At 35.0% G+C, this 21,821-nt stretch overlaps 1 protein-coding gene across 4 annotated transcripts in view; it reads right to left on the bottom strand.

Annotated features, from left to right (window-relative positions):
• The window catches only part of FAM172A (family with sequence similarity 172 member A), a 419,583-nt gene that overhangs the window by 380,975 nt on the left and 16,787 nt on the right, over positions 1-21,821 (bottom strand). The window contains exons 2-3 of one of the 4 annotated variants that reach the window (XM_008700844.2): positions 12,373-12,557; positions 5,860-5,983 (exon numbers count right to left, since the gene is read on the bottom strand). The exons of the other annotated variants lie outside the window; for them this stretch is intronic. Coding sequence (XP_008699066.1) covers positions 5,860-5,965 — 106 coding nt within the window. The 5' untranslated portion in view covers positions 5,966-5,983; positions 12,373-12,557. The remainder of the gene's footprint in view (positions 1-5,859; positions 5,984-12,372; positions 12,558-21,821) is intronic. 4 annotated transcript variants of the gene reach the window in all.

The following is a 21,821-nucleotide window of genomic DNA, read 5'->3' as shown; positions in this document are numbered from 1 at the left end:
CTCATCCTGCAACTAGCTGAATTATAACGCAAGTAGAACTACCAGTCTCATAGGTGTCCATGGTTAAAGTGAGGACACTAACTGGAAAAGAATGGGATCCTGCAAATTGGAATGGCGACATGTGGGAAAACCCTGATGCAGCTGGGGACAATGACTCTCAAATTCTGATAATTCTTTGTCAATGGAAGAAGCTTTCCCACCCTCAGTAGAAGTGGTCTCTCTATCTTAGTCTGGGAAAGTTAACCTTCGTTGCCTAAAGAAACGGTAATGCCTTCCCTCAGGCTGCTGCCAGGCAAGACAAAGCTGATTCTTGGGGCACATGGGTGGCTCAGTCAATTAAGCGTCTGACTTTGGCTCCGGTCATGATCTCAGGGTCCTGGGATCGAGCACCGCATTGAGCTCCCTGCTCAGTGGATAGTCACTTGCCTCTCCCTCTATCTCTGCCCCTCCCTCTCCCTCATTCTCTCTCTCTCAAATTTTTTTTAAAAAGCTGATTCTCTTCAGGACCCACAGCCCAAAGCCTTCTTCACACCTAGACTTTCAACTGCACTCACGTCACAGCAGGCCACTAAAGGTGAGGTATAAAGTGTGACTCATAAGGAGCTGCACAACACCCAACACAACAAAAGAACTACCTCTTTTTGCTAATGTATACAGCCAGAAATCCAGAGAACATGTGTGGGAATAAATATTAAGGGTATGGAACAATGCTGGAAAGATCAGGTCATATTTATTGATATAGGCTCGCTAAGCACATAGTGTCTATTATTTAACATTGCAGCTTGAGGAGTTAGGAAGGGCTCTAAGTTTGTATGATTGATCAAATGCCAGACATGCTTTGGTTTAATGCAGAGGAAGGAATACAAAGGTTTTGGAAGACAGGAATGCTAGAATGGATTTGTCAAACTACTCGGCCACCAAGGGAGAACCAGAAGACATACCTTCCCTACAACAATGAGAAATAAATTTGTGAGGAGAACACTGGCATCCTTGAAGAGCTCTGTAATAGCTCTTATCTTTTGCCAGACCTTACAGTGAGAACTAAGTCAATAATTGGGAAACCTGGGATGCTGTTTGGAATCTTTGGCAAGGCCCTTAGCATCTTGGTGTAAAGCCCTGCCATCTACCACAGGTAACTACTCTTCGTGGCCTGACACTGGGCCTTAGTAGACACTGAATGCTTAAGCATGAGCTACCAAGTTACCATGTTACCTTAATTACCCACCATAAATGGGACATTCGTTATCTGACCCATCAAGTCATAAAGTCGGGTGTGTACAACAGCACTCCATCATCAAATGGGAATGGTATATCTGATCAGAACTGAGTAGATCGCAAAGGCAAAAGTAAGTTACATGAAGTAGCCCTGCTACACTGACCTTCTATCTATTGGCATCACCCAAGGCCTCATGGCGGGTTCCTACCATCAGGAGATATAAGAAGAGAAGACTGGGGTCTGCTTTATAGATGGTTCTGCAAAATATTCAGGCACCACCCAAAAGCGAGGCTAAAGCACCAGAGATGCTTTCTGGGATACCACTGAAGGAAAGTGGTAAAGGGAAATCTCCCCCATGGGAAGAACTGAGAGCACTGCACTTGGCTGTTTTGTTTGCTTGGGAAAAGATATGGCCACACAAGTAACTATATAATGATTCATGGGTTGTGGCCACTGGTTTGGCTGGATGGACAGGGACCTAGAAGGAATAGGATTGGAAAACTGGCGCCAAGGAAATTTGGAAAAGAGTTACATGAATAGTCCCCTCTGAACAGGCAAAAGAAGTGAAAGATACGTGTCCCAAATTAATGCTTACTAAAAGGTGACCTCAAAGGAAGAAGATAATAATAATCAAGTGGGTAAGAGGATTCTCTCTGTGGAGGCCAGTCAGCCTCTCTCCTCAGCTACCCCTGTCATTGTCCAATGGGCTCATGAACAAAGTAGCCACAGTGGCAGAGATGGATGTTACGCATGGGCTCATCAATATAAACTTACACTCACCAAAGCCAACCTGGCTACAGCCATTACTGATTGTCCAATCTGCCAGCAGCAAAGAACAACACTTAGTCACCAGTATGGCATCATTCCCGAAAGTGATCAGTCAGCTACCTGGTCACAGTGGATTACATCAGACCACTTCCATCATGAACGAAGCAACATTTTGTTCTTACTGGAATAGACACTGTCTCTGAATACAGATTTGTATTCCCCACATGTAATGCTTCTGCCATATCTACTATTCGTGGAGTTACAGAATGCCTTATCTATGATCATGGTATTCCACAGAGCATTGCTTCTGATCAAGGAGCTCACTTCACAGAAAAAGAACTGGAACAGTGGTCCCATGCTCATGAAATTCATTGGTCTTACCATTTTCCCCACTATCCTCAAATAGCTAGTTTGAGAGAATGGTGAAATAGCCTTTTAAAGATTCATTACAGTGCCAGCTAGGTGACAGAACCCTGCTGGGCTGAGCAAGACTCTCCAGAAGGTTGTACATACTCAGAATCGGTGTCCAATATATGGTGCTATTTCTCCCGTAGCATAATTTACAGGTCTAAAAATAAAGGGGTAAAATGGGAGTGTCACCATTCACTATTACCCCTGAGAACAAGGAAAGAATGTCCATTTTTTCACTATCCTTATTCAACATAGTATTAGTAATCCTAGCAAGTACAAAAAAAGCAAGAAAGGAAATAAAAGGTTTACTGTCCAATGTACAAATGACATGATGGTTTACGTAGAAAATATCAAGGAATCTACCCCCAAAATTCCTAGAACTATTAAATGACTCTAGGAAAGTCATAAGATATAATAGCAACACATAAAACTTGATTATATTTCCACAAACTATCAGTAAACATGTAGCAACTGAAATTAAGAACACAAGACTGTTCATAATCACTCTAAATAATTAACACTTGAGCATAAATCTAATAACAAATGTTTACAACTTACACGTTGAAAATTACAAAATGCTGATGAAGGACGTGAAAGATCTAAATAAATGAGAGACATACCATGTCATAGATTGAAAGACGCAATAAAAATGTCAATTTTCCCCATTTTCATCTATAGGTTTAAGTAAATTCTTATCAAAATCTCAGTATATTTTTTGCAAATATAATTTTATTCTAAAATTTATATGGAAGAGCAAACAACCTAGAATAGCTAATAGCTAAACAATTTTGAAAAAGAATAAAATGGGACGTATGACTCTACTCAAGTTAAAGATATACTACTTCAGTAATCAATTGAGTGTGATATTAAAGAAGAGACAAAGATCCATGGAGCAAAACAGAGAACCCAAAACAAGGCCATCCAAACACCCAAATATACACAATTCATTTTTTACAAAGATGGAAGAAGTAATTCCACGTTAGAAAGACAGTCCTTTTCACAAATGGTGCTGGTGCAAATAGACATTAACAGGCCCCAAAACCCAACCAACCAAACACACACACACCTTGACTTAGATCTCCTACCTTACATAAAAATTAACTCAAAATGTAACATTAATTTAAATGTAAAATCTAAAATTATAAAACCTTTAGAAGAAAACACAGGAGAAAATCTTCACAAACCACGGTTAGGCAAAGGATGCATAGACATGACACCAAAAGTATAATCCATAACACTGACAAGTAGACTTTTTTAAAGATAAAGTTTAATTCGGTTTGACAATTTGTTCTAAATATACTTTGCCATGCACTGCCACTTTATTTTCTAATATTTCCAATTTAACTCCTTCATTAATTGTCACAAGCTCATGTGTACCAGACATTCTTCTTCCTATAGTACTAATGAATTAAGATTCAGAGAAGCTACGTAGCTAGTTCATGGTAAGTAGAAAAACCTGAGTTTGAATCCAGACAATCCCATCTTTAGACCCTATTCATATTCTTTTTACATAATTTTACTAGCTCTAAAATCCAGCAAACCTATATAAACTCTTACATATTGCTTGAGGAAGTGTAAATTGGAATGACTATTTGGAAGATATAATTTTCACATTATCGAGTAAGGCTGAAGATGCACAGTCTATCTAGGAAACCCAGTGAGTCTATTTAGAAGGAAACAAACACATTCCTGTCCTTTCTCCTAAATCAACCATTATTCTGAGAGTGCTAGTCATTTCCAGCAGCACACAAGCATACGCTAAAATCTTCTACAGGATTGTCCGGAGCTGCCTCCAATTCCTCCCTTCTCATTTTCTATGGAAGCTCTCTAATAGAGCTTTCATTTCCATCAATTTGTGAAAACAGCTCTTTGTGATGATCACCAATGACATCCACACTGTCAAACCTAAAAGTAATTTCTCAGTCCTTGTCTAACCTGAATCATTATTATGACTGAATGAATTACTCCCATTGTCTTCATTTGGTGTTCAAGATCTCTCTCTTGCTCTTGGTTCCCAGCCTATTTTACTAGAAATTCATTTTCAGCCTCTTTTGCTGATTCCTCTTCATCTTCCTGACCTGAGAGCTGAGATGTCCCAGGGCTCAAAGTTCAGATCTCTTCTCTTTTCTGTCTACACTGACATCCCTGGTGATCTCAATTAGGACCTATGGTCTTTTAAATATTACCTCTATGCTAACGATTCCTAAAACTTTTATCTCTAACCCAAATGCTCTCCCAAACTCCATACTCAACTTCTCTACTTCTTGTTTAAGTGGGATCTCAGTTTAATATTTAATATGTCTAAAACCTAACTCTTGCTTTTCCCTACCATCACCACAACCTGCTTTTCCCAGTTTTCTTAATCCATCTTAGAGCTTTTTAGGCCAAGAACTTTCAAATTTATCTTGATTTGTCCTCTAACAACCCAAGTCTAATCCAACAGAAAATCATGTCATCTCTTCCTTCAAAACATAATCAGAATCTGTCATCATCCAATCCAAAACATCATCATCTCTCACATTTGTGAGAAGAAAGCAATGCTCTTAGCCATTTTCCATTTTTGAAGATAAGGGCTACTTACACCATCCCCTTGACAGAACATTAGCTCTAAAAGCAGGGACAAGATGAGGCAAACTGTGAGCTAAGAAACTGGCTGCTTTATTATATATATGCTTTAGGCTTCCATGAAAAGAGATAAAAGGTAGTAGGAGAGATTCTTGAGGTATCTTTATCATCCAGCCTTGTAAAGCAGGGTAAGATAGCAGTGAGGGATTCAGAAAAATGGATGCAGTCAAGACGGTCTGGGGCATTACCTACAAAGCATCATGAAGACCACAAAGATTCTATATCGAACACGTAAGGAGACTCATTATCTGGCATAGCTGGCATCTCAACATTTAGAAAATCCATTGAAGAGATCTTTCAGTTCAACAAAACATAGTTATTTTAGGAGTAAAATTCTTTTAGACTACAGACTTAAAAAAAGTCTAGAACTCAAAATTCCCAAAGAATGTCTAGGGTAGATTCCCTCCAAGGTGTTAAACATGGACAGCCTTTCAAAAAATATCCCTAATTAATACCACAAAGAGAGAATACTGGATTATTAGGCAGATCACTATACTAGCCTAGCATGACATTCTGATCAACAAAAATATGATAATGGCAATAGTCTTAACTCAAGAGATCTACAGTGTTAGTTTTACCATTAAATATACGACTCTGGATAAGAAAAGACTTATGAATTCTTACAGTTATAAAATTACATGATTCTGTGATCTATTTACTGAGTACATACTATATCTCAGACACTGAAACAGTTGTTGTGAGGGATACAAAGAATTACAAATGGATTAAACACTCACATTCTTATTTTAGAATTGAAACGAATAGAAGATAACCTAAATATTCCTATGCCTTCATTAGGCACAATGAAAATACCCTGAAAAAGCAAATTAAGTATGTACCTTTCAGTGCTGTAGTCTTTTCTTTTTCATCTGGACCTCCCTGCTGGATTTGTGCCATGCTTATCCAAATTGGCAACAAAATTAAAGAGCTCAAGGAAATAGACATCAATCTTCAGAAGACAGTCTAGAATGAATGAAAGCAATAAATTAAGCTGTACTCAATCCTACCTACTCCATGAGAACTTCCTAGATCCTCCCAGTTGGGATTAATCTCTCTATTCTGATTTCCCTGCACTTTGTTGATGCCTATACCACAGTACTTATCATAGCCTGCCTTGCATTATGGTTATTTATGTATTTGTCTGGATCAGCTAACAGATTACAAACCCCAGGATAGAGGTATCAAGTTTTTGTCATCTATATCTCTCATGTCACCAAACACAATACCTTATACATACAGATACCTAAAGTTGTTGAATTTAATTTAGCTAAACTTACTATGTAAAGTTTAATTCTCTATCATCTAATGGTTTTTAAAAAATATCTTCAGGTAGTTTCAAAAGCCTGAAATTTCTTTTAAAATAAACTATAAGCATGTGCCAGTTACAAGGTCAGAATGTCTTCCTCCCAGAACAGATAGTCAGAAGGAGAAAAATACATAAACACATAAAGTAACTATAAGTTACCTCTGGTATAATTCAAAATACAACTTTAAGGGAAAAAATCAGCCCTTTTAAAAATGAAACTATGTCAAATTCAATGTCTGGAAGCCATACTCTATAAATGGCACTCCAGTAAACAATCATAATATAAAATTATGATTAAAAATCTAATTCTACTCTATTTTGGCCAAAGGGAAGGCATTTACACTATAAACAGATGCTTTTTCCCAGGGTGCCCACAAAGACTTAAAAAAAAAATCACTATTCCTAACGTTTAAAAAACAAAAATGCAACACAAACAATGGAAAAAATTAAACTAATTAGTCAATCCATGACTGTTAATGAAATAAAATGAGACTGAATATTCCTCTGATTGAGGAACCCAATTTATTTGCTATCTACAAAGCAAACTTCAGTTTCCACTCAGAGGGATATTTTATAATTATCTTTAAAAGCTGAGGCATTTTCATAATCAACAGAGTGTAGCAGAAAATACTTAAAAAAAAAACCAATACTGAGGGGCGCCTGGGTGGCTCAGTCAGTTAAGTGGTGCCTGGGTGGCTCAGTCAGTTAAGTGTCTGCCTGTGGCTCAAGTCATGATCCCAGGGTCCTGGGCTCTCTGCTCAGTGGGGAGCCTGCAATTCCCTCTCCCTCTGCTTGCCACTCTGCCTGCTTATGCTCTCTCTTTCTCTCACTCTGTCAAATAAATAAATAAATAAAATCTTACACAAACTAATACTGAAAATAATATTTTTTAAACTATGAATGTTCCAAACAGTCATAAATCATATTGCCCTTATCTCAATTCTAACTGGAGGGATGGGAGGTGGTATAAGAGAAAAGACCTTCTGGCTTCACCATAAACCACATGTATCCTAGACAAATTATTTAACTTCTCTGTCCCTTATTTCCAAATGTGAAAAATGGCAATGATAATCATGTTTCCCTCATATTGTTACAGTGAAGCTAAATGCAAAATATTTAGCATAGTACCTGATGTGTAATTAAATGCTCAATGTATGCTGGCTTACAAATTTTTTAATTGTTATAAATGTACCATGGCTTCACCATTTAACAATAGCTCTGTGGCCAGGGACAAGACACTTAATATCCACAATCTTCAGTTTCCTCATTTATAAAATGTAGTTCAAGTAACAGTGGTTGAGAATTAGTATTATAGAAGGTATGTATCGCTGATACATTGCTATTACTAGCAGTAATGCTGTTTGGCAACGGAGGTTTCCTGATAGGAATAACTACAATATGAGAATATGTTTGACTGGGAAGGCATTCTCACTAAGCAGGGAAGAAGTTGTTATTTTTCTTCTGTGAACAGGTAACTGAAACCTCTATATATCTACATGAATAATGTATCTACATTCCTTCAAGAATTGTAGTTTGTATGGTGGGTGATGTGTAAGACACCAGGGTTCAGTGGTGAGTTAAAAGAAACAAGGTCATGGCCCAGGTGGGGGCCTAACTCTGTAGCTACCAAAACAAACTGTCAAATATCCACTTATAAAAGACCTACAAAGATAATCACATCACTGTCATAAAAAAGCAATATTTGTAAGGTTTATCTATTAAATGCCAGTATTTGTCTTATCTGTCAAGTCCCACAAGTTTGTGCAGAGGTTTTACCAGCAACTCCCTATTATACACCATCCTATACCAGAAATTGAAGAGAAATGTTCATAATGAGAGATCCCACTCACTGCTCTTTGTTAACAATTACACAACTAAATTAACTATCTACAGGAACTTCTTGCATTGTTTACTCTCTCCCTCTGCTAACCCAGTATTACTTCTAAATATAAGCAGTTAGGTTATTTTTCATTGGCCCCAAATTGCCTGATTTCTAAAGTGAACAATTTATACTATTATTTCATTGTGACTGTTTTAATGGGTAAAATTATAAAATAATTTTGGTGCTAGAGTCATTTTCAAGATTCACATTTTGAAGTTCTGGAGACCTAGTGTACAGCATGGCAACTGCAATTGACAATCCTGTATTGCATACTTGGAAGTTGCTAAGTAGCAACTTTTAAGTAGATCTTAAAAGTTCTCATCACACACACACACAAAGACAGTTAACAATGTGAGGTGATGGATATGTTAACTAACCTTATTGTGGAATCATTTTGCAATATATACATATATAAACAATTACATTATACACCTTAGACTTACATAGTATTATAATTACATCTCAAAAAAAAAAACAACCTCGGGAAAAAAGCTCTCAATACTGTACAATGTTTAATAACACATTCCACCTTTAGATTTTGATCTCCCTGAGGACAGGTATCATGTCTGTCCCCAGCACATGTCTGGCATGTTTAGAACTCACTGGGTATCTGCTGAATTTAAAAATGAATAAGTAAAAAGGGAAAAAAAAAAAGGTGCACATTTTAAAGAATCATTTTCAAGATTCTCAAGATTACACAGCAATTAATAATTATATTCTTATTTTATATGAGATAACCAAAAAATACATGTCACAATTTACTGAAGTGATGATATGTAAGTTGGGAGACTACTAATTATTATCTGTGATCCTAAACCTTCTAGCAGCAGATGCAAAGCAGGTAAGCATGAAGCAAAAGCAATTTGTCTGTTGCTCTCTTATTCATTGTTAGATTTTTACCCTCTCGAGTTATTTTCCATGGCTGTGGCACAGCTGGTGAAGCTAAATCAGGAATATTATAAATTCTCAATTTAGTTTTCCTAATAAAAATTCAGAGTTATAACCTGCATGACCACAGATAAACACTACTGAAAATGCAGCCAGCAAACTGTTTGATACATTTGATATATATTAATATGTGCACTCAGCATAGTTTATTTAGTATTATCTGATGGAGGTTAGGTTATAGGGAATAAAGTGGTAGAAGGTTTTTACTGATGTGAATTGGGACACAGTTGACATGTTGTATACTTCATGATAACCAGTGCTGTTTAAATATGGTTTCCTAGAAATGGCTATAGTATAAACTAGATTCAAAACATCTCAGTTTGCAATTTCATTCTGTGAACTACACAAAGCAATTATCATATCTTCTTTCTTCCTATGATTCCAACAGAGAATCCACTATGTATAAATAAAGCTATAAATAACTTGTCATCTGTAATCTTCATCCAGTCAGCATTTCAAAACATGAAACAGTAGAATATTTCTTAGTTGCCCTGTTTGCTCAAAATATGGCATAAGCATTTATAATATGTATAGGAAAATACACAGATGCTTAAGTTTTCTACATCTGTTCGTTTTTAGGTAGGCATTAGTAGGAACTAGATATGGATGATTTTGCAATAGAAGGCCTCTCCACCTCACATTCTGACTGCAATGATGAAAGTATAAAATATATCACAAGACAAGTAAAACTGGGTTAATTCCCTATGACCTTTGGAGCTGGTTTGGTCTCAAGAATCTATCCTTACCAAGTCAAGGCTCTGGAAATCCAGCTCATAATAACCTACTTGTGGAAGAAAGTACAGTAAGTGAACTGGTACAGAGATTTTCAAGAAACCAAAAGATCTACCCAAATTACAATGAAAATACCCTTATTACTCAGAAGTTGCTCATCAGCAAAGATTATTACATAATAATCCCACATAGCTTATAGTTCTGAGTTGTAGCACACAAAAAATGTGTTTTGGAGTGTGTATGTGTGCACATGTGCGTGGGTGTGCTAGGGAAAAGGCTGAAGAACGAGGGCATCAGGCTGGAGGAGACATGGAAGAGAAAGCTCAGAGTAATATGCGCTCTTGGTGCACAGAAAATGGCAGCTTCTATATAGAATGTCACCTACGCTTGGCTCAAGGCTTAGCTCAGAGTAGGAGTACCTGATTCCAATCTAATCCTTTCTAAAATAATTTCTTAGTTTACCAGGCAATATGATACAGGAGGACTGTAGTGAGAAAGTCAACTTTTTAATCTCAATTCCACCACCTAGAAGCTAGGTGACCTTGAGAAACTCTTAACTTCCCTAACCTAGGTTATGGCAATAAAAGAGCACTTCCGTTTACACGGTGATTATGAAGAGTATATCAAATAATATACAAAAATAGTTGAAAACTATAAATTTCTCTATAAATATTAGTAATCCACATAGTTTCAAAGATAATTGGTTTCCAATAAATTTGTACTCAAACACAAGGACACCCAAATCAGTCCAACTTATAGGAAGGAGAAATTTCTAATGTGTGCCATTTGGATGAACCCTAAGAAGAAATAATGAAGCCCCATTATAAATACCTGTTGAGTTGACTTGGGTTTCCAAGACCATACTGAAGATAATCATAATGAAATTTAAATTAATTTTTTAAATATAATTTGTTCATATTTTTTCTAATCTCATTAAAATGTGTGTCTGGAAAATGTTCAAGTATGTAAGTTCTGCCTTCAATTAGATAAAAGTGTGTCCAAAGAATACTGCTCTATCTCCCAAACAGCATATGCTGGCCACAAAGTTACCAAGTCCTCTCATACTCATTAGTTTATTAGGTCATCACCACCACTGGCAGGGGTAGGAGGAGTTGACATATCTGCATTTTACAGAGATGAGACATCCTGAGCTTTGAAGAGCTAAATATCTTGGCCCAGGCATCCCAGATGATAAGGGGATTCTAACTCCGGTCTTCTGACTCCTACTTAGAAGCTCTTACTTATGACCTCCTCTATCTGCATGGTGGAGTCAAACTTCTTAAACTATTCCAGTTTCAATTTCCAGTTTATCCTATAGAAAGTTTTCACTTCCGTGTACTAATTTACATTATCAGGAAGTATTACAATTTGGAGTCTGAGCAAGTTGGACGTAGTTAATTACATAGAGATGAAAGATGTCAGCCAAAATTGTCTCAGTCTATTTGGTTTGCTGTTCAGAATTAGGATTGATAAAAATTACTCCTCATCAGTCTCACAATACTTTGGCAAAATCAAACATCTAAAAGAAAGAGTCAAAAGTTAAGGAATGACAAATACAAAGGTTTTAGAAGAAACTAATAATGCACTACTGTGCCTTTTTAACAGGTTCCAAATGGAAGTCATCTGCGTAGGTTTCACATTGTTTTGTGCCTAGCAAAAAGACAAACTCAACTCACGGCTAGAATGAAATCCATAGAATATCTACAAAACAATGCTAAAACTCAAACTAAGAAATTTAACAAGAACTAAGACAATTCTTGATCTTAATGCCCCACAAAAGAAAAAAAGCAATTTAAGCAGTCTTTTAAGAAGTTTTCATAATATGGAGCAGAGAGAGCAGAGTTATGGCTGAGGACAAAATAATTCTCAAAAAGAAAAGCTCAAAACTTTGGAAAAACAGACTATCTCAAACAAATAGCCTCTTTTGTATGGGTCAAATATAAATGTCACATAAGCTACTTCAGAGACTTTGAATTCTATGGTAAACATAAACAATAAAACATAAACAATATTATAAATATACATAACTTCAGGCCAAACTAAACTAATAGAAACTAACTATATTCATAAGATTTCAAAGTAGCCAATACTATGAAATAGCAGTAATAACTTACTTGCAAAGCCTACATCAAAGTTTTTCACTCCATATATATGCTTACCAGCATCTCTGCTAAACTATGTGAGCTCAAGGTTCAACTTAGATTTTAAAATATAATATGCATGTGATAGACACTAAGGTGAACCCAACTTCCCCTTCAGGGGAAACTTGCTGCTCAGCGACAGAGAGTACAGTTAGCAAAGAGCCTCCAACTGTTCCCCACTTCAGAGTCTCCCTCAGATGCTGAGAGTTGCCTCACTCAAGGTCATGCCTTTCCCAGGCTGACTGGCTTAGTCACTGACTGAGCCAAGTGGGAATATGAAGACCCCGCCATTTCAGACTAATGCAGGACAACTCTGACAGGCAGTATTTGCTCCGGAGCTCACCATCAGGTTAGTGGAGGTTTTATCAGAGCTGCATTAAGTTCAACTTCTCTTTCCAACCAATCCTGTCATCCTCCTTCTTTTCCTAAGTGTTGATCTTTAATAAACATCTTGCACTCCAAATTTTATCTCAGCATCTGCTTCTGAAAAATTCAAGCTGTGACAATGTACTCTTCTAAATAGTTTTTCTGAAAGTAAAAAAAAATTTCTTATGTTAATAGAGAAGATGTATCCAGAATATATAAAGAATTCTGGCAACTCAAAAATAAAGACAAACAACCTAATTTAAAAAATGAACAAAGGATATGAATACACATTTCTCCAAAGATATACAAATGACTAAAACGCACAAAAAAAAGATATGCTCGACATCATCAGTCATTAGAAAATGAAAATCAAAACTACAATAAGATACCACTTCACACCCTAAGGCATGGCTATAATCAACAAGAGAGACAATAACAAGTACTGGTGAGAATGCAGAGAAACTGAAATACTCATACATTGTTAGCTGGGATGTACAGGGGTATACACCCATTTTAGAAAAGTCTGGCAGTTCCTTAAAATGTTAAACAGATTTACCACATGACCTAGCAATTCCATTTTAGGCATATATCCAAGAGAAATGAAAACACATGTCCACAACAAACTTATACACAAATGTTCCTAAAACCATTATTCATAATTCCCAGAAAGTAAATGTCTATTTAAAGTGATGATGAGATAAACAAATTATGGTATATCCATACAGCAAAATATTATTAATAAAAAATGAAGTACTGATACATGTTACAACGTGAATAACCTTGAAAACATTATGCTTAGAGAAAGAAACCAGTTACAAAAGACCACATATAAGTCCATTTATATGAAATGACAAGAATAGGCAAATCCACAGAAAGAGAAAGCAGATTAATGTATTTTGGGTATTGGAGGTGGGCAGTAAAGAATGACTGCTAACGGGTATGAGTTTCTTTTTGAGGTGATGCTGCAATGTCCAAAAGAGATATACTGGAATAGTGTACCTCACTGTGTATTAAATGGTTCTCTCTCTCCATCTCTTCTCCACAGCTATAATGCCAAATGTCAAGGCACAGTCTAGAAAGGGAAGAGGCTTGCCCTTTTCATGCACTTTTCTCTATTCCTTTTAAGAAACAAGAGGGCTAAGTGGACTTTAGGCAGACTCGTTTAAAGAACTTCTCTCTTCAAATGTCCCTACCACCCCTCCCACCAGAGCCAGGCTGGCAACCTGCTCTACCTAGACATTAGAGGCAAACTCAGTATTTCCTAGGTATAAAAGGTAAATATTATATATAAAGTTTTTGTAAATTACAGTGCTCTAGTCTAGCTGCTTCTCATTCTGTGCATTGTGGGTTCTCTGTCAATGGTAATTTGCCTCCCTGGCGTGTCACATACCCCTTCCAATGATTCACTGATTTACTCTGGTTATGATTTAGTTAATTCCTTGACCATATACCACTTAGTAACAGCCCAATTTTACCCAATTTCTAACAAGGAATGAAATTTAATAATAACTTTTATTATTATTATTAATCATTATTAGAACTGATCCCACATATTTTATTGACTTACTTCAAAGTTAGAAACATACCATTTGCTATACAAACAAAAATAAAGAAAAACTTAAGCAAACAATCAAGCAATTTACTCTTTATGCCAGTAAACTATACTAATAACACCAGCAATAAAGTTTAAAGGTAAAGTTAAGCTCTGTGGAGACCACAATTGTACTGCAAATAAGGCATTTAAGTACCACTCATATCAGTGTCAACTGACAGTGCATTCCTTGTTTATTTAAGGGGAAAATCTCTGTGAAGCCTGATTTTACTTAAATGTGTTAACAACGAGGAATGCTATTTAGGTGCCTTCAGAATAGATTTTTTTTTTCACTTCTAGAATTTCCCAATTCTTTAAAAAGTGATAGTACTTTCTAGAATTTCATGTTTGTACCGTATTTCAACAATGGTCAATCATGGAACCAACAGGCAATGAGTTCAGAAGGATTTGGATTCTTATTCACGATCAAAATAAATCTGATCTTATAAAAAAGAGCTAGGAATTTGAAATCTCAAGTCATTACTTTAAACTACCCTGTTAGTTACAGTGGTTATTTACTTCATTCAGAAAACAATACACACAATTCATGCCTTGCCTAAATTAACAAAGGATTTGAGGCAACAAAATTCTCTTGTTCCAAAAGCAAAGGGCTTTGAACCCTCTTGGCTTCTATAAAATATTTTTTCCCCAACAAGAACAACCGTTACTTAGTCACACTATTAATTACAGGAAATTAACTCTGTGGCACTGAAGTCGTCAGCACAAGGGCACTTTGCGGAATGTTAAGCCATTTATGTTATTAGACCTATGCTAAAACACAGTACGCCAGATGGCTCTCATTACTATTGTCTACATAAGCACAAAGTGGTAGAATCCCTTCATGAGAGTCAAGAATTTTACAACTAGACTTCACTTCCAACATTACAGCTATGTCCCCCGAGTGACCCTCACGTTGAGAATAACTAAACTTCGAAAGTACATTACAAAACTCAGAATACCTACAAATGCTACTCACTAAATTATCATAAAGAAAGAAATAATATTTTCAATATCTGCAGAACAAGTATTTGACAAAATTCAATACTCATTTTTGGAAGAGAACTCATAGCAAAGTAAGAAAAAAGGAGCACCCTTAACATAATAAAGAGGTTCAACAAAATAAAACAAAAATACAGTAAAATTGCTTCTCATGGTCATATATTAAAAACATTCTCTTTAAAATCAGGTACCAGAAAAGAATGTCTATCATTACCACTTTACTATTTCCACTCCTAATCAAAGTTTTCTGGAGGTTCTACTGGTATAATAAAATATGGAAAAGTAAATGAAAATGTACCAGGAACGAAAAGGGAAAGTTTTTATTTGCAGATAATATGACTACATAAAATAAAAACAAAATAAAATAAGAGCCAAGAAACAAGATTTTCTAGAATCAAAAGACAAGAATATTTAAGTCTATTATTAGGAATAAAAAGAGAATTCATTCAGCAAGATGGCTAAAGTGATTAATATAAAAAATAAAGTGTATTTATAAATACCACCAACAATCAGTTATAAAAAAAAGCAATCATCTACAAAGCAGTTATTTTTAAAAAAAGACATCATTTATAAATTAAAAACCTACATATTAAGAATAAATCTAATAAAAGATGTGTTAAACCTATATGCACAAAATAATAAAATGTTATTGAAAGACATTAATGAAGATTGAAATACATGAAGAGATATATCATATTCACGAACAGAAAAACCCAATACTGGAAAGATATCAGTTTTCCTCTAACTGATAAATGGATTCAATATAATTCCATTCAAACCCAACGGAACTTGAAAAACTAATTCAGAAAGTTCTATAGCAGAATAGCCAAGAATAGCTAAGACATTCCTAAAGAAGAATATTATAGAAGGGTTGCCTTACTAGGTATTACCATAACTAACACAGTAAGTCATTAGCATTGGGATAAACAAATCGGCCAATAGAACAGAACTATAAAACAGATCCACATAACAGATTCATGTGACACAGATGATACTAACATATCAGTGGGGAAAGGAAGGACTTTTCAGTAATTGGGACAATTGGTTAACTATATAGAAAGAAGAGAAAAAAAAAAGAAAAAAGATACCTACCTCACTCCATACATAGCGATCAATTTTGAATGCACAAACTTTTAGGGTATATAAAAATATAGGAGACTACTGTTTTGATGTTGGGGCAAGGAATAAAAATGTGATGAGATATTATTTTACACTCGTTAGAGTAGAAAAAATTAAGAAGTCTGACAATACCAAAAGTTAAAAAGAATGGAGTCTGAGGGAGATTCTTATTCACGACCAAAATATAAATTAGTAGGGGCACCTGGCTGGCTCAGTCAGAAGAGCACATGAATCTTCATCTTGGGGTTTTAAGTTCAAGCTTTACACGGGGTGTAGAAATTACATACACAAACAAACAAACATACAAACTTTAAAAAATTCCAACCATCATTAAAAAAACAATAAAATATAAATTAGTGTAAAAACTTTAGAAAAATTGGTATAAGATTTCCAAATTAAATATCTTATCTTAACCCAGCAATCTCATATCTTGGTTCACTACTTGGTCTTGTACATGCACATCAGCAGACAGGTATATCAATGTTCACAAAATATTCATGTCAGCAAAAAAGCTGATTTATTCATTATCTGTAACTACATAATAAATTACCTCAAACGTAGTTGCCAAAAATAATAAACACTTATCATAATCTCTCATGGTTTCTGTAGATCACAAATTTGAGAGCAGCCCAGCTGGAAGGTTCTGAATCAGGCTCATGAAGTTGCAGTCAAGATATATTGGCCCGATCTGCAATCATCTGAAGGCGTGGCTATAGCTAGAGGTGACTCACTCACACAGAGAAATCATTAATACCAGTTGTTGATAGAAGCCTCATTACCTCCCACATGGGCTTCTTCACAGGTCAGCTTGAGGATCACCATGACATGGCTTCTGAGAGAGCCAGGACAGCAAGGGGAAAGCTGCCAAAGTCTCATCATCACTTCCTTGACACTCAACTGGCAGAGGGCAATCCTGTTCAATGCAGGAAGGGTCTACACAAAGGTATGGATATCAAGAAGAAAAAATCACTGGGGACCACCTCAGAGTCTGGCAACCAAAACTGGAAAGGGCTGTTCTCCAATTATAGGAGAACAAATTTACTGTACTGTATTAATAGAGATGAATACTATACAATAGTGAAAGTGAATAAACCACAGCCACACTCAAAAATATGGATAATTTTCCAAATAATATTGAGTTAACAACTAAGTCTCAGGAAACTACATACAATATAATACCATTTAAACACAGCTCAAAAACAGTAAACTAAATTTATAGGTATCACAGTTTAGGAAATAAAACTATTAAAAAAATAAAGAGAAAAACACAAAATTCAGAATAGTGATTATCTCTGGGAAGGTGGGAGGGGCATGAGATAGGGAGAGACACATAGGTCAATTTTAGTTATTGATAGTGCTTTGATTCTTGGATTAAGTGAATTTAGAGCTATTCATTTTATCATACGGTTTATAATTTGCATAAGCATTACGTATAGGGTGGCCACTTGTGAATCAGTACATAAAATACACACAATCACACATAAGCCCTAGTTGCATATAATTTTTTTTAATTTATCAGCAATATATTTTTGGATAAATGATAAAGAAAAGCACTAAAAAAAAGAATATTATAACTAATTTAGTAATGCTGCCTTTTATAACTTGTTCTTTGGTGCATTTTCCTCTAATTATAATGCTGAGAGTCCACTCTCATCTATTTAGTCAGAAATTTGGGTGGTCTGCTGGTGAATAAATCCTAGTAGAAGCTAGTCATAAGGCAAAAGAATAAACAGGTATTGAACTTCAGAGCAGTTATATATCAATCAAATAAGCTACCACTAAAATCCAATTGATTTGCTGCTTGTTTTGAAATGGAACTAATATTCTGAATAAAAATTGATTTCCTCAAAAGCTTTGGTGTCAGCTATTTAAAAAGATAAACTGTAAATATTTTTTAAAACTTCTATTAAAAATAACATCCAACACTTTATAATAAAATTTAAAAATATAACTATTTCTGAAAATGTCAACTCTCATTTATGTTTTCGTTCATTGTTTGGTATATTGTCTCTAATAAGTATAACTAGTAAAATCTGGCTTTGAGCATATACATGTGATTAAAATTTTTTAATGCTGGAGTAAGGACAGTTACTATAAGCAACTGGAAAATGAAAGATGAGGACTAAAAATTCAATTAAGAATAATCTGTCCCCTTGACTACTAATGGATGGGCTCTAGTCACAAAAGACTATTTCCCACAGAGTATCATCTCCCAATTTTTCAACATGACACAAAAATGGGCTTTAATTCTGAGAAAAAAACAGTAATAACTTTCTTTGTTTTCCAAAATAAGGTGAAAAAGGAAAATGCAGCCAATGGAGGGAGGACTTGATGTTAGAATAAGAATAAAACAAGCATAAAATATTTTATCTGGTGCTTTGTCTGAACATAACATTTTGTTAAATTCATTTCTGTTTGTTTAAATGACAAATGCTGAAAACACTGCTTTTTCTGCATGAGAGTTAAACTTCCTTTCACTGAAAAACAGATGCTGACTCCACCATCTTTTACTGGTGCACAAATCAGCAGTAAGAAAATTATAAAGCTTCCTAGACTAACAAAGAATTAGCACCAATGCTTGGTCAAACTATATATTTAAAGACCTATATTTGATTTTAAATAAGCTTATATTTTGTTCATTTGAAATACTGTCCACAAATTTTGTTCTAATACCTCAGGTATTACTTAGTCCCTACCTGAAATATGACTTGTGGCATTGCTCCTCATGTAGTTGAAGGGTTTGGTTTACTGTCTAATGAAAATATTCACATATTTTAATATTTGTTGATGTAAACCTGGTTTAACATACAGACAAACACAAACATACATACACACCCTCACACTTCAAACTTCCAATGCTGGCCATTTACAGATCACTAAAATTATCACTAAAATATTATTTAAAGTAAGTTTAAATAAAGATTCAAAACATAAATCACAGAACTGAAAGGGCATAGAAGCTACCTAGCTCTTTCACAATCCCAGTTTCTATTTTAACAGTGGTTATATACTCTACAACAGACACCAGGCTCGTATAAAGTCCTGAACAATTCTAAATATAACAACATCCCTTCCCATTTAAAATGATTCCTTAGGGGCACCTGGGTGGCACAGCGGTTGGGCGTCTGCCTTCGGCTCAGGGCGTGATTCTGGCGTTAAGGGATCGAGCCCCACATCAGGCTCCTCCGCTGTGAGCCTGCTTCTTCCTCTCCCACTCCCCCTGTTTGTGTTCCCTCTCTCGCTGGCTGTCTCTATCTCTGTCAAATAAATAAATAAAATCTTAAAAAAAAAAAAATGATTCCTTATACAATCAATATTTTGGAGTTGACTTCTTAAACTCACGAATCCTACTGCGATTTAACCAATGAGTCAACAAAACTGCCAGTTCTGAGTAAGAACCACTCAGAAGAAAAAGCAAGAAATGAAGTGCAGATTAAACTCTGAAATAAATTCATTGGAGGGGCATAGAAATTCATTGGACAAGGTATTCAAGTGAATAGGGTGCACCTAAACTTAGAAAATGGATTTTAAAAAATGGCAACAACAGATACGGAAATAATATTAACTCAGACACTTGTGCAAAAGAAACATTTAACAAAGCTATCAGTTAAAATTATATACCATACTATATCAAAGATATATTTCAAAATACTGTAATTTCATTTATACTTTAAAGGTACAGGAGAAACCCACTATTTTAGGACTTCTGTAAAAAGGAAAAAAATTGAATTTTATGGAGTCAATAACTGGCTCTTAATTTCTATGTTTTAATTTTTAGATCTTCTTAATATTGACATAACTTTAAAAGTGGAGAGAAAATATATGGAAAATACATCTGGAAATGTATATGGAAAAATGCCTGAAGTATTCACTTACCAACCAAAAAACAAAAACCAAAGTTTTGTTATTACAGAATGTAAGAGCATAGACAAACAACCTTACCCAAATGTTTTCCAGAAATTCAAAAGAAGTGTTAGGCAGTCAGACATCTTAATAAATAAGATAACCAACACATCTGTAATTCTATAGGTAAGTATGTGTTGAAGGGATGAATTAACTACAACAAACGTTAAGTGACTATTGCTTTAAAAACTGGGCTGTAACTGCTATTAGGCCAACACTTAGAGAAAACAAAAGGTGGTTGGGCTTTCAGAGAAATACATTTTAATGTTTATAGTCTAAGACTCTCTTTAAGGAAGAAACCTTTTCTTATTTTTAGAGTAATCTTTACTACAATGTGTTACTTTGTTTTGCTCAGATTGATTTTTCCATTATCTTTCATAACAAAATTCACTGATTAAAGTTTAAATTTTAAGACATGAAGTATTTCTTCTACTCTGAAACATTTCTCATTCACAAATTACTATTCCTGAAATATTTTCCTCAAATACTGTACTCTCATAAGTACCTCATGAAATTAAGCTCTTTGTATTTTATATTACAGTCATCTACATACAACTCATATCACCTCTCAGAGGATAAGCACTTTGCCTTTCTTATCTTGGCATTTCTTAACATATAATGAGCTTATAAATGTTGTCTTAAATAGGGCTTGTTTGCAAAATAATCAAAGCCTATAAAAGCAGATAACATCCCCCCAAAATGGAGAAAGTAAGTATAACTAATGCAAAAATGAGTCCCTAGTTCATTTTTGAAAATGTATTTATACAATTTAGTAGCCAAATAATACTAAATGATACTCTTTCAAATGAGGCCTAGTAGCTAATTTAGATTAATTACTGAAATAATAAAAATTGATACTATTAGAAGATATGGTAGGATTTAGATGATGTTTATAGTCAAGGTCTTATTCAGAAAGAAGCAATACACAGTAGGGACAATAGCCATATAGAAACATAGGGTTTACATAATATTTGTAATCAGGGTCTCATTCAGAAGGAAACAATACAGTCTAAAAAATAATAGCCATAAGGAAACACAGTATCACTTCATTTTTGAGTTGAGGCACAGGCAGAACTTTCTATCTTTTCCTAAGTTTAAGATTAATTTTCTTCTGAAATGCATAGTAGAGCAGGAAAGTTTAGGGATGCGTAAACAGAATTGCATGGGAAATGTAAAATATTTACTATCTTTTAACAGTTATATGGCTCAAAGTATAAGGATGATCAAATGAGAAATTTCTTAATGAAGAGGGAAAATAGTAGAAGAGAAAAAAGACATCCCTCTCAAATATCACTGCAACTTTTCCCGTTAGGTCAACATGTAAACAACCTTAGCTGTTTTATGTATATAGGATATGTGACAGATGTTGGCAAACTGGCTCATAAATGGGAAAAGGAAGAACCACAAGATTTCAAACCACGTGAACCACATACAAACATCTGAGTGTAACAAATTCTGACATTTCAACTCTGATTTTCCATTCTAGGTTTCACAATGTCAGGTAAACGGAAGAGAGTACAAAAATCGTAGACTAAAAGTAGTAAAGAATTGAGGATGGTGTTCCTTCCGCACCCTAAGTATCTCTACCTAAAATTCAAAAGCAATACGGAAAAGGCAGTTGCAGGAATGGAGAACTAATAGCAAATAACTACAAGTTAGAATGTGAAACCCTCTGGTTCATTTCAGGAATCTATGATCATTTAGGCATTATATGTAGGGCAGACAGATTATCAACGTCTTCCAAAGTTCACTATATAATTACTGAACAAAATCATTCAAATAATACATGTACCCTATCCACATCTAAATTCTCC

The sequence above is a fragment of the Ursus maritimus genome, unplaced genomic scaffold (assembly GCF_017311325.1).
Source record: "Ursus maritimus isolate PB19 unplaced genomic scaffold, ASM1731132v1 scaffold_5, whole genome shotgun sequence".
Lineage (NCBI taxonomy): Eukaryota > Metazoa > Chordata > Mammalia > Carnivora > Ursidae > Ursus > Ursus maritimus.
Note: the sequence above shows the minus strand (reverse complement) of the source record. Positions and strands in the feature narration are given on the sequence as shown.